At 34.6% G+C, this 13,951-nt stretch overlaps 2 protein-coding genes across 2 annotated transcripts; one reads left to right on the top strand and one right to left on the bottom strand.

The window, feature by feature from the left end:
- Positions 1-2,275: 2,275 nt before the first annotated feature.
- Positions 2,276-6,019, top strand: LOC103433697 (uncharacterized). Its single transcript, XM_008371966.4, has 2 exons — positions 2,276-2,718; positions 4,454-6,019. The coding sequence occupies exons 1-2, from the start codon at positions 2,696-2,698 to the stop codon at positions 5,904-5,906; spliced, it is 1,476 nt and encodes a 491-aa protein (XP_008370188.3). The 5' UTR covers positions 2,276-2,695; the 3' UTR covers positions 5,907-6,019.
- LOC103433696 (protein DETOXIFICATION 44, chloroplastic) lies at positions 5,986-9,772 on the bottom strand. Its single transcript, XM_008371965.4, has 13 exons — positions 9,427-9,772; positions 9,212-9,336; positions 8,868-9,005; positions 8,639-8,781; positions 8,063-8,198; positions 7,883-7,979; positions 7,663-7,763; positions 7,416-7,579; positions 7,218-7,289; positions 7,004-7,120; positions 6,810-6,905; positions 6,610-6,731; positions 5,986-6,537 (listed from the first exon to the last, which is right to left on the bottom strand). The coding sequence occupies exons 1-13, from the start codon at positions 9,711-9,713 to the stop codon at positions 6,477-6,479; spliced, it is 1,659 nt and encodes a 552-aa protein (XP_008370187.1). The 5' UTR covers positions 9,714-9,772; the 3' UTR covers positions 5,986-6,476.
- Between the last annotated feature and the right edge of the window lie 4,179 nt (positions 9,773-13,951).

The following is a 13,951-nucleotide window of genomic DNA, read 5'->3' as shown; positions in this document are numbered from 1 at the left end:
CGAGTTTAAACCATATTATTACTACATCATTGTCAGGCTAAACCCACTCCTGCTTTTCTTGTAGATAATATTGTTTGTTTAGAAAGAAAAAAAAACACTCGATCTGACAAATTCAATTTGGAATTCCCAAGTAAAGATATGAATATTATTCAAAATAAGTACAAGAAGTTGTTACTAGTTATTTTGTACCTCAACAAAAATTTGGTGCATAAATTTAGTGTATGCAGCACGACCTTTTTGTAAAAGAAGCTGTTATTGGTTGAAATTTTTTTACTAGTAATTTGGAAGCATTTCTCAAGTCTACATTTTCCTTTTCTATTTTGGTTCTTAATCCAAAACCGTAAACTGGGCTATTTAACATTTAACAAGTAACTTGTAGTTTGATTCATTAAGAGCATTTACCTTTACACTTCAAATTCGCATTTGAATCTTCCTTGCCTTTGCATTTCATGCATTTACTGTAGCTTACTCGATTATTTATGTAAAAATAAAAAAATAAAGATAATTGCTATTGACACTTCAAAATTCTCATTTTACACTGCAAACTTTTTATATTTAGAAAGAAAAATACACTTGTGAGGAGTGTAGAATGAGATTTTTGGAATGTCAATAACACTTTTCAAAATAAAAACTGTTTTTTCTTTGGTTTCGCAAAAAGACAAAAACATAAACAAACTTTCGAAATTTCTTCTTGGAATGAAAAGTTCAACTCTTTCTTTTCCTTGAGGAACTTTCTTGGTGCTTCACCGCAAACTTCACGACGCGGTTTGGTGTAGTCTAGAACTCCTACCTCGTATTCCCAAATTTATTATTCATTATGTGATAGTTTATTGATTATAACTTGTCAACTCATAACATAACGATAATAATTTTTACACATTTTTTAAATTTATTTCTTACTTATTTTTTTATTATAATTGTCGGATTATTAAACAGAAGTATGTAATAGTTTAAAAAGTATGAAAATTACTTCCCTTGTTTAAAATTATTTTGATAAATCACTTCGCGTCTTAAACATCTCTTTGAGACATACTTATATAGTTTTGAAACACTATTACTCGTAAACGTCTTTTTGAGCCTCTAATACACTTTTAATCATAATCGTCGGTTCTTTTTTATTTTTTTAATATTAATATTATATTTTTTATTAAAATTTAAAGTTTTTTTATCATTTTTATTAAAATTTCAGACTTTTTTATTAAAATTTAAATAATTTTTATTAAATAAAATTAATGCATGGTTTCTAATTAAAATAAATTTAACCTAAACCCTTTTCATAAAAAATTTCAAATTATAAATGTATTATTTTTTGGGAATTTTAACGAAAAGCTTATGGTACTGTTCACTTTAATGAAAAACCATATTTTTACACTAAAAAGTCAATCATGGTACTATTCACTTTATTTTTTATTTTGTCCTTATCGTTAAAATTCAAAATTTTCAAGTTTTTTTATTAATTTTTCTTTATTTTTTTCTTTGGTTTCGGAAAAAGACAAAAACAAATCAAACTTTCTTCGGATCTTTGGATGAAAAGTTACTTTTTCTTGTCCTAGACGAATTTTGTTGGTGCGTTACCTACCGCAAAACTTCATGATGCAGTTTGGTGCAGTCTGGCACGCCTACAGTCCTACTTGGTATTCTCAAATTTTTTATTAATTATCCGATAAGTTTATTGATTATAACAAGTGAACTCATGACATCATGTCTTAAGCGTTTGTTTAAGTACTGATTTGTTATTGTGATGTTTTTATAAAAAGTAAGTATAAAAAAAAGGTTGAGTTCAAAAAAGTATTTTGTAAATATTTAAAAATAACTTATTTTCACAGTTTTGGGTAAAAAAAAACCAAAAACGTGAAGCAGAAAAAATAAGCTTATTTTCACAACACAGCAGAAATAGTTTTTTTTTCAAAGCACAGCAATATTAAACCAGCCCTTAGTCTACTTATTTTTACACATTTTTTTTTATTTGTAACCATTAGATTCAATAATTGCAACAAACTCAACGATGAAGATTAAACAAGAGTGTATAAAAGACTGAAAAAACATGAAAATCACTCTCCTTGTTTAAAACTATTTTGATAGATAAAACACTTCATCTCTTAAACGTTCTTTTGAGACATGCTTATATAATTTCAAAACACTTTTAGTCGTAAACGTGTTTTCGAGCCTTCTCGTACATGCTTGTACTGGTGAATGCCTAATAAACTAGCTTCATCTTAGAGCACTAACCGCAGCTGCCATTATAAATGCAACAGAAAAGAAAAGAAAGGACTTCGTGAGTAAGAAACCGAAGGGTCAATACAGTGCACGGCTGTTACGTGTCGAAGCAGGGGCTAAAAATCAACCCGTGAGCTGTCCATGTCATCAAATTCACGTTAATCCTTTTCGGGACCATCTCTCAGTACCTTCGTGCCCAAGTGAGAGTCTGACGCCATTGCTTTGTTGTTGTTATCTGCTCCCATAAACCCACTAGCCGAAAAAGGAGAAAACCCAAGCTCGTCCAAAACGTCTCGAAGCCTTGCTCAAGGGGCAAAAGCCAGCTCGCACCTAAACCCTACATAAACCCTTTTCCGAATTTTCAACTAACTTAGGTCGAAAAGGTCATATATTTCTGCATATTCGACGCCTGAAGGAAGACTTCGGAAACCGACTCAGATAAAAAGGAAGAAGAAAGCAGGCAGATTTCTGAACTTGCATGGAGTCCGAGGCTTCGGACGGGTGAGTTCTTGAGTTTTTATTTGATTTTTTATCTGGGGTTCTCTGTGTGAATCATTTCCTTTGAGAAATCGAAGTTTTGGGGAGTTTTGGGAAGTCTTTCCTGCTTGGGATTTGGTCATGGCATCGCTTAAAACAATTATGACTGCGGTTGAAGAAAATTGGAGTTCCGTCATAAATCAACTGACAATACAAGGAGTAGCCAACTTCTTATAAGAGCATCTCTAATGAACTGCTTTATATGAGGCTGAAAAAAGTGGTGGATATAGTTCAATTTAAAGCTCTGATATGGCTCTAAAAAGATTCTTTGTTAGTAAGGGGTTATATGTTCCGGTCTCTATATGAGTTATATATTTATTTATGTAGAAATTTGATTATGCTAATAAATTTACTTTTGTTTTAAAGTTTATTTTTTAACGTGCTATCTAACATCTTTCTTATGAAGTTTTCAACCTCAAAAATTCAAATTTTGAAGATGTTAGATTTTATTACTTCATGCACCGTTGGTTAAATTCTCTTATCTGAATATCATTCATTCATTTATTTTTATGAAACCAGACAAGATAAGATTTTGTTTCAAAACAACTTTTGAATTTGATTGTTTATGCTTTCAAATAACAAAATTGTAATCTCTTTACAATTTAAGTATGTTGTTTATTTATGCTTTCCGGATCTCTGAACTACCAATGTTAAATTTCATCACTTTTTTTTTAATGAACTTTTCAATCTTGAAAATAAATACAAAACACAATATTTTTTTCATTAATCAATAACACAAAATTTATTTATGTTTTCTTAATTAAACAAACGGATAAACAATAAATTCTTAAAATCATGTTTTGGAATTAAAAATAGAGCACACCATCTCTAAACTAAAAAACAGAAAGAAAAAAAAAAGAAAAAAAAGAAGAAAAAGGTCCTTGCCTTTTGAGACTAGATGTAGTTTAATTTGTTGGTGCCCATGGAATGAAGTTTTTAGTCTGTGGTGGTTATAGCTCCATTTTCGGCTCATCAGGATGAAATTTTTCGTTAGAGATACAAATGTAGTGGCCTCGAGAAGGATAAAACCTCAATTGGGGATACTTTAAACCTTTTCAAGCTAATATGTGGACAATACAAATAGGGTGACGCGGAGCACGTGATTATTGGGCTCACAAGTGACGCAACATACTTTGATACCATGAAGAAGTTTGGTCTACTTCTCATATTGCTAATTAGTTTTATTGTGGAATTCTAACTTTCTTCGTGTACAAGTGCAATGTTTATTCAGGAAGAAGTTTCAAGTGCTTCTTGAAAAAGCATTTGGGTTTTTTATAAAAAGTTTTATATGTTTATAATAAAAGCACTTTTAGCAAAAGTTCTTAAAAGCACTTTTAATAAAGTCTGCAATATGTTTCTAATGGACGCACTTTTAGCACACACTTACGAGTAGAAATAAAGCATTTTTGTTCACATCATTTAGTGTGGTGTATGCTCATCATCCTATTTATCATCGTTAAATGAGTTTGAATTTCAAGATTGGTGTAGTGGATAAGCACAAATCTCAAAATTCAAACTTATCTAACGGTGATACATAGGTGGTGAGCATACACCACACGATAAGCAAAAATGCACTCGAGTAGAAATGCTTCCTATCAAAGCAATCCCAAACCCCAAAAGATAGGTGCCTGGAAATTAATTTGTTCGTGCTGATTATTTGAAAGCTGAACCTAGCTTTGAATGTGGTTTAACCTTTCAGGGAAAGGAAATTGCGGAAGAGGCGCAACGGGTGCGAATCGATAGAGGACACACTGACCAAGTGGAAGAACTACAATGAGAGGCTTGATTCTGGGAAAGATGGAGGGAAGAAGACTCGGGCTCCGGCGAAGGGCTCCAGAAAAGGCTGCATGAGGGGGAAAGGAGGGCCGGAGAACTCAGATTGTGTATTTAGGGGTGTTAGGCAGAGGACTTGGGGAAAATGGGTGGCGGAAATTCGAGAACCAATTCGAGCTAGAGCCGGTTCTGTACCTACGAAGAAGAATAGGCGTCTTTGGCTTGGTACTTTCCCTACAGCCTATGAAGCTGCTCTTGCTTATGATAAAGCTGCTAGAGCAATTTATGGTGCTTTGGCCCGGCTCAACTTCCCCGACAATGCTGTGGACTCGAAGGACTACTACTCTAATTCTGTGTCATCTAAAACACCATCGTCGCATGAGTCCTCATTGACATACAATAATGCGGATGAGGCAGGGGGAAGATCAGGATTCTTTGAGGATTGTGTGGCCAAAGAGCAAAAGCAGGAAACGGATTGTTCTGTATCAGAGGAATTACATGTTTTACGTGCTACCTCAAGAGAACCAAAAGCTGTGAAATGTGAATACGAAACTGAACGTGAGCTTGTTAAGAACGATGATGTTTTTCAGACCGAGAGCTATGGAAGCTTCGATCATAGGGGAGATTACTTGCCTAATGAGCCCCTGGTTGTGAATTTTGATACGGTATTTGATTGTAAGCCTTGTAACGATATGGATCCTTTGGAGAAACTTTTGAGGTCCAATTATGATTACTTAACTGAGCTTGTAGATGGGGAATGCAATCGGAGAAACAGTTGCAAGCCTTCAAATGATGTCAAAGTTGAGACACCGGCAATGAGGGAAGCCGCGGAGAAACCATTTCCGGTGATTCTGGAATCCGGAAGTCACAACGGGTTAGATGAGAAGTACAACAACATACATGGTGAGCAAATAAACGCGGCCGAAATTCTTGTAACCAATTTTGAGCCTTCTGAGGATGTTGAAATGAAGTTATCGATGACGAATCAAGAATTGCAAGGAGGATTTGCAGAAACAACGAGATTAGATGGCCATAATTGCAATGGCTTCATACATAGTTATGCTTGTTTAGATGATTTAGATGTGGCATACGGTCCGAGATATGGCATTAATCCTTGGAATGATATCGGAATGCAGACAGAGCTCGACGACAGACTTGACTACGTGCATAACTGGTCTGCAGAGGAAACCTATGGCATTGATGCTGCTGAGGACCAACAATGGGGGAGGACGCATAATCTCCCTATTCAGTTGCAGACACAACCACATCCCGACATACCTGGAAGCTCGAATCACACGGAGTACGCACATTTAGGCGTGGATATCGATCGACAAAGTTACGATTCTGGTGCAATGGAAGAGCAGGGGCTGCCTAAATGATTCATGGTTCCCTTACTCTTAATTGAGATTGTTATTTGGATTAAATAGGAGATTTTAGCTGCATCTTTAACCCAAAAAATAATAAAATCTATATATTCCCTTCCATTTCAGAACCTTTGATGTCGTTTTACAAACATTTGTAGGCGTTTTATAATTTCATATGTTACTGCCACTAAAAATGGTGATATTTGTCACAAATGTTTCCTTCTTTTTCCGTAAGAATGTATATCTGAGCTATTTTTGAGCTACAGTATTTATACACAAAACCCCCCTATATTACAAGAGCCTGGTGAAGTATCGAGGGGAACAAAGCTTCGGTTTGGAACGCCGATCAGCATTTGCATCCCGACATACTGAATCTAGCGAGTAGTCGGAAGCCAGTCGAAGTCACTCTCTCTTGTTGATCCAGGTCGTCTTAATAATCAGGTAGGCCCTTGAACACCATGACGTAACCTGTGTTCGAAAACAGGTTACGCAATTAGCATCGGACTTTGGAGACGTTACTTGTGTTCGATAACCCCTGATGAGTATTTTTCTTCTCCTTTACCAGGAGATTGAACATTCGTCACCCTAAGTTTCCTGCTTCTTCTCATCCCAGACCAATTTCCATGGTCCGGTTCTTGTGCCCAACCTGGAGTGCAATAGTATTTGTCAAGAAGTTCAAGTTGCGCGATGACATGATCTCATACAGAAATTAATTTACCTCCAAATCCCGGCTACTACGCGCAATGCCATGAAGAGAAACAGCCCCGTCCAGACTCCAGCAAGGCCAAAAGACGGAGAAGCAATGAGTATGACTGTGGAAGAAATCAGCCCTACTAACACCTACCCAAACAGAAAGAGAGGTGAGAGGAGACCATATGACATAACCAATCTGTTGTTCATGATCGGATCCGGGAATACCATTGAATAGGCAGCATATCCAAAGTCTGAAACTCCATAGTACAGTCCGTCGATAACAAATGCTATAGCGTTTATTGGCTGAGATCCAGCAACAAACTGACAAACAGTATCCATATCAGGTATGTGTAGCAGTGCAACTAATTGTACATATGATACAAGCAACAAGTAAACCGTTGAGATATGTAGTATCCTACCAATAAACCAGACCATGCAATTGCCAGGACTTGTGGGTCTGTGCTGAATAAGCTAGAAAACGCTTTAAAACTGATGAATAATATAATTCCCAAACCAATTCCTGTCACTAAACCAATCTGTTTGAAATTCAAAGAACAGTGAATGGAGATTCAGGGTTAGCTATGACATCAATACCATAACAAGGTGGAGGAAAAAAAGGAGAAAAATATGGACCTGTAGAACCCTATAAATCACTAGGCGTGCTTGTTCATAATCTTGTTGGGAGTAACCACTGGCAAGAAGTGCCTGTGAAGATACATCATTGTAATGATTAAACTAAAGCTAGTTCGTTCACATAATTTATTTCATTAAATTCTTCTATGTAAATTGTTCACAAGTCATATGAAACTTGTAAAGTAAAATATGTCACACCTGACCAGCAAGTGCTAAAGCATCGGTAAGCAAAGATACTGCCAACCAAACTTGAATGCAAATCTGATGGCCAGCCATGGGGATAGGACCTTCCCGGGCTGCCATGGATGTGGCTAGTGTCGTAGTTACAACTACTGCTAAGCTTCTGCCAATAAGAAGACCCCCTGACAAATATAAAGGACATATTTAGAAAAACTCATATATCACTATCATCTATTTTTCATAAACAAGTTCACAAAGAACCTACCAGATTTAAGGTAACCGATTATTCTTCCCCCATCAATATAGGTAGGGACAAGTAATACTTTGCTATTCAATTTCCACAGAAGAATAGCAGCAATCAGGTACCTTGCGAAAAATAGACATGAAGAGTTCTGTTAGAAAAAAAAATTTGACAGAATTTTATGATAGGAACATCAAGATCAAAATCCACCAGTATAATTAAGTTTACCACATCGTTGACGTACTCAGAAATCACTGTAGCAATAGCAGCACCGCGGATTCCAAAATCAAAAGCAAATATCAAAATTGCATCCAATATAGCATTAAGTAAGTTGCCAGCAACTGACACAAAAGAGCAGACATTGTCATTTTATCAGTTGGAATACAGTACAGTTGAGTTCAAAAAGATGCAGAACAATACATACCAATGGCATACAGAGGTGTCTTTGTGTCCTTAAAGCCACGAAAAGTGCCTTGTGAGGCAAGTGCAATTACAATTGGTGGAGCACCTAATGCCCTTAGGGCAAGAAAATTCTCAGCAGGTATTCGCATTGGTGAATCCTATAACAATAGCAAACCTCAAATAAAAAATCCAGAAACATCATCAGTCAGTTTCAAAATGTATAGATGCTACATATCCCACAGTGAGAAAATTTTCCTACTCCTTATGCTAATCTTTTTCTTCCATCCTTATCAGCCAACTTTGAAACCATGGTACCCCTTTCAATTTCATTTGAATACCGTGTGTCTGTAGTGACGCAGAGAAGGAAGAAAGAGGTTTGCTACATACTAGTGAAAAAGCGACAGTAAAAACTACCTAAACAAATAAGAAATTCAACTCCAAATCATGATATTAATAATCATGTGAAAGAAAGAAACTGCACAAAGACATCAACCAAAACTGAATTCAACTGAAGTACTATATTAAGAATCTAAGATACATTTGCGGAATAAAGTAGTACAAAGCAACATAAACTGATAACTGGTGAGGATTGACATACAGCATATATACCCATGGCATTCATCAAGACACCCGACCCAAGAAAAAGTGCAACAGCTTCAGCAATGCCAATGGTGGCAGCAAGTGCCAACGAAGTTGACACTGAGGGAAGGAGCTTCTTGCTCTGGCTGTCACCCTGGAAATCTTCACAAAACCATTTTGATTAAAGCAAAGAATTAATTCCAAAGCCTTAAATATGACAAGCCTTGCTAGAAAAAGTTGCTAATTACCATCCTGGGCCTTGCTAGCCAATGCCTGATCTTCAGCAACAAAAGATGTGGTGATGTTGAGCAACGGAACGTTAAACAATTTAGAAACTAAATTGAATACTGAAGCTGACACCCCAACTGCTGCCAATTCAACCGACCCTAAACCATGCAGAAACTGTCAAGATTTCAGATACATGGACGACCGACCACTACTAATATCTTACCACCTACTTGCACAGCAGCTATGGAGTTTTATCACTAAGGCCTCGGTGCCATTATGAGTGAAACCATGTGTAGTGGGACTCTTGTACTATTTATCAAATACACATATAACTGTATCAATTAACAAAGAACAAAGTAGATACCTAAATGGCCAACAAAGGCTGTGTCAACCAAAGAGGTAATAGGGTCAGCAGCCAGCGCCAGAGCAGCAGGCAGAGCAATCGACAAAATGTCCACAAAAATTCCATCAAGTTTAAACCTTTCAGCTCTGCAATCATATATTCAAATCACAAATTTCCAACAACCCCAACAAAAATGGAATTTAAAATTGGGTACAGAAAATACGATTGCAAGCTACCTTAAACGACGAAGGCGGATGAAGAGGGAGTCGAAAGAAGACAATCTGGGAGGTGGGTTTTTGCCGGGCGGGTCAGCCCACTTAGAAGTGATGGCGGGCTTCGATTCTTCCGGCGAACTTTGCAGCGAAGTGTTGGAGTTTTTCGGAGACGACGACTTAAGGATGGTCCGAAGAGCGACGGAGGAGGATTTCGGGTTTCTGACATGTGTTTGCGTTTTTGAAAATGGTGGGTTGGATTTGGAGGAATATATGCAGAGAAGGTGGTGGTGTGAGAGACCAATCGCCATTTTTCAAATTCTTAAACAGATAAAGAGCGTGAATGTTGAAGAAGGCCTGCAACCATATGTTTTCGTGTTGTTTATCCTTTTTTTTTTTTTTTGCGACGATTTTAACGGTTAGATTTCGCGCTCAGAAAAATATCTTCCGTTGGGCCGAATGCCGTGGCTAAAAGTGTGGTTGTGGTTGCCATCAAAAGCAACGAGGCTTTTATCTTATGCCGTTTTGGGTGCATGAATTGAAGCCCAATGGGCCAATATTCCATAAGATGCAAATTTGTTAAAGTTACGAGTACTCAACTACTCATGGGTTGTCTCCCTCTAATTGGGCATGATTACTAATTTTTTCTGTTGGGAGAGCAATATGCAACTGATAAGTATGAGATAAACAACTATTTTTGTCATGATATCTCAATGAAAATGTGTCACATCCCGACCCGGGCTCCCATCACATTCCGGGCTCGACTCTTCCGTAACACGATATTATCTGCTTTGGGCACCGACCACGCCCTCAAGGTTTTGTTTCTGGGAACTCACACAAGAACTTCCCATGATGGGTCCAGCACACCTCGATTTGGGTTGGGATGTGTCAAAATGGGTGTATGACGGAGTTAATTTCCACGCGAGATACAATTAGGTGTCGTTTGATAACTGTTTTGTTTTCGGTTTTCAATTTTTGTATTCACTTTTTTTTCAATTATGATTCTTTTTTTAATTGCATAATGAATTTTAATATGTTTTATTCCGTGTGTTAGTAAATACGAAGGAATAAATCCAACTCATGTCAACCAAACACATCATTGACAGTCATTTAAACGTATTAGAATAATTGTAAGATCAATGTTTAAGCTAATAAATGTAGAAAAGTCGAGAATTAGAATAAATCCAACTCATGTCAATAAACACGAGAAAGTTAAAAATTAGAATTTGACATATGTATTAATAAATGTTAAAATGCGAAAAACCTTAACAATTCCAATTTCATTTTACGTTTGCACACGACATTAGGATTTTTCATGGACACTATCAAATCGTGAAAGAGACAACAACTAGTCGAGTATTTTTATGCATTAATCACATAGAAAAACAAAAATTATGGAACTTTCTCTCCGTTCCCTGATTTCTAGTTCTCCTCTCTCTCTCTCTCTCTCTCTCTCTCTCTCTCTCTCTCTCTATATATATATATATATATAGGAAAAATTAGTATCCGGTCCCTAGTTTTTACTGTTCATTGACCAAGACCTTATTAGTTCTCAAATTTTGATTCAAGTCCCTAGCATTAATGTGATAATGAATTTACTTGTTTATTATATAATTTTTTAATATAAAAATTAGTAATTAATTTAGGGTTTAATACTCACACCTCTATTAAACTTCTAATTAATTTTCAATTCAAACATTTCCAAAATAATGAAAAATTAAATTAAATTAAGTTTGTACCTATTAGTTTTTTTTTATATATATAAAAAGATTCTCAATTTTTTAATCTTAAATGTACCCATTCGTATAATTTTTCAATTTTTTTAATCTTAAATGTACCCATTCTCAATTATATCAATTTGTTATATGTAAAATGTACTCTTTTTTTAATATAAAATCCATTCAAATTTTTTAATCCATGTTTAAACTTATATGGGTACATTCTTTTTCGTTGATTTGAGAATGCATCCATGTTTTGGTACAATAACTTTTTTTGTTAATTTTGGTTAATGTATCCATACATATATGTATGTATCATACACACACACAATATAATAGAGAGTATAATTTATATTTTATTATTTTTAATCCCATAAATTATAGGTTTTATTTAAAATCTCATTAATATAAACAATTACAAATTTCAATTTTTAATTTTTAATTAAAAAAATATAGTAACTTACATTATTACATTAATGTCAGGGACCTCAATCAAAAACTAAAAACTAACAAGGTTTCAATCAAAGAATATTGATAGTTAAGGACCGCATCCAAAGTGTCTCATATATATATATTACAACCACTTTTTTTGAATCTTAATATCTATATATAAAACGAGAAGACACAAATGATAAATCATTCATAATCTAAAAAAATTCTTCGTAATTTTCAAATAAAACTATTTAATTTTAAAAAGATACAAACTAACAGAACAAAACTACGTAGTGAGCATTTTTTTTCTTTAAGTTTATAAAATTAAAATATTAGAAACAAGAATAAAAATAAAATTACAAGTAAAGAATAACAAAAATATCATTGGGGTTAAGATAATAATTCTTATACGTTTTTATTTATTTATATGTAAATTTTTTTTCATTCTTTAATTATGGTGGACTGCATAATTTTGATGACCAATTCAAAAAGTGTTAATTACAAAATACAGACGATTATATAGAGCTCGTGTTGGAATGCCTTTGCGATAACCATTTCTTCTCGTAAGTGTTATTGTTAGAAATGCTTTTCTTTCTTTTTTTAATTAACGAAAATAATAAACACACATATTTTTAACTGGTCACACACGCCACTTAGTACTACGGTCTGGTGGTATTCCTCTTCACTTGGAAGTGACAGGTCTTAGGTTCGAATCTCGTGAATGGCGAATTCGATACCAAATTACATTGCTCGTTATGTAACTTAACCGAACTTCCCCTCTCCCTAATGTAAAAATATCAATGTACTAAAAAAATTAAAAAAAATGCTCATACTCTTATTTTATCACATTTTTAACTCCCAGTTTAAAATTTAAGTATTTTCTTTAAAAAAAAACACATAACAAAGCGTCTTCATAAAACAATTTTACTACCCAAAAGTGATTTTCTTTTCTCCACCAAACACAATCTTATAGAAATTTAGTTGCCAAAACTCACTCTTAGTTTTTCAGAAGCAATATTAAATATGCCAATATTAAACATTTGTTATTGGATACTCTAAAAAATTTAACAACTAAACCGTCTGGCATGCAGAATACATCGAAGCATATTAAAAAGTAAAAGGCCAATTTTTTTTTTTGGTCCCTGTGGTAACACGACACTTTTAATGTGACCCTCGTGGTGAAAAAGTTGTTAATTAAACCCTCGTAGTAAGCCTTGTTAGCAATTGAGGTCCAATCCAAACTTCCGTTATTCTTCCGTTAAATAAACTCATATGACTCTCACATAGAGGGGTCAAATTCGTCATTTCAATTCAAATTACATTGTATGCAGTGGACATCTAGTCTGACTTAGGGTTTAACTGAAATTAGATTTTACCAAAAAATAAAAAATAAATAAAAAAACTTAAACGCAGTGAAACTAAACTTATAAAACCTTGTCAATGGCTAGGAGAAGAGGTAAATGTGAAGTCGCGCCTAATTTCTTAGGTATGATTTCGTTTGGAAATCCTAATACTTTTAATAAACTTTTGTTTTTTTTTTTCAATGTCAACACGTCTTTAATCATGAGTTAGATACTTAGTCTTATTTGAATTTTAATTTTTCTATCAATTTGTACGAGTCTGCATATATGCATTTCAATTTTGTCTTTAATTCGTAGTGTGGTTTGATGCATGCCGTGGTCTTGCAGTACACAACCTTTCAATGCACCATGGAGTCCTCCGGGAATGACCTCTGCAATATCATCAAATTCTATAAATCCTTGGAGACCTTCTGGAATGGCCCCAATGCACAACATGCAAAATCAACAGATGAAAAAGCACAATACCTTGCAAATAAAAATGATGAAGCGGAGGAAATTGATTTTATTTTGTGAAAAACTAGATTATTTGTTTATTTTGTGGAAAGTTTTTTTAATTACTTTTTGTTATGATGAACCACAATATATTGTGGAAGACATACTTTTGTCTTTTTATTTTATTTTATTTTTTTCCCGGGTTGGATATATGCTTTTGTCATTAGTGTGCAAACTACATTATGGTATAAGAAATGATGAAGTTATTTTTTCTCTCGTGAATGGCTAATGTAAATTATGTCCCCTTTTGTTTCAATTTGCTTTGTACACTGGAATTAGATGCCAACTCACAAGAGAAACAAGTGCATGTCATAACTCACCCAAAAAGAACACACGTATATAGTATACCTAAGTCATGCTAGATGTCCATGGAATGAGATGTAATTTGAATTGAAATGATGAATTTGACTCATCCACGTGATAGTCACATGAGTTTATTTAACGGAACACTAACGGAAGTTTGGATTTGGACCTCAATTGCTAATAGGGCTCACCACGGGAGTTTAATTAATAACGTTTTCACCACAAAAGTCACATTAAAAGTAC

This window comes from Malus domestica, chromosome 04, assembly GCF_042453785.1.
Source record: "Malus domestica chromosome 04, GDT2T_hap1".
Classification (NCBI taxonomy): Eukaryota; Viridiplantae; Streptophyta; class Magnoliopsida; order Rosales; family Rosaceae; genus Malus; species Malus domestica.
Note: the sequence above shows the minus strand (reverse complement) of the source record. Positions and strands in the feature narration are given on the sequence as shown.

Excerpts from the sequence above, each read along its gene's own strand:
- LOC103433696 (XM_008371965.4), bottom strand. The coding sequence starts at position 9,713 with ATGGCGATTGGTCTCTCACACCACCACCTTCTCTGCATATATTCCTCC. Across the intron at positions 7,121-7,217 it reads TGATTTATAGGGTTCTACAG|ATTGGTTTAGTGACAGGAAT; the intron begins GTCCATATTTTT and ends AATTTCAAACAG. Across the intron at positions 6,538-6,609 it reads GTAGTAGCCGGGATTTGGAG|GTTGGGCACAAGAACCGGAC; the intron begins GTAAATTAATTT and ends ATTGCACTCCAG.
- LOC103433697 (XM_008371966.4), top strand. The coding sequence starts at position 2,696 with ATGGAGTCCGAGGCTTCGGACGG. Across the intron at positions 2,719-4,453 it reads GAGTCCGAGGCTTCGGACGG|GGAAAGGAAATTGCGGAAGA; the intron begins GTGAGTTCTTGA and ends TTAACCTTTCAG.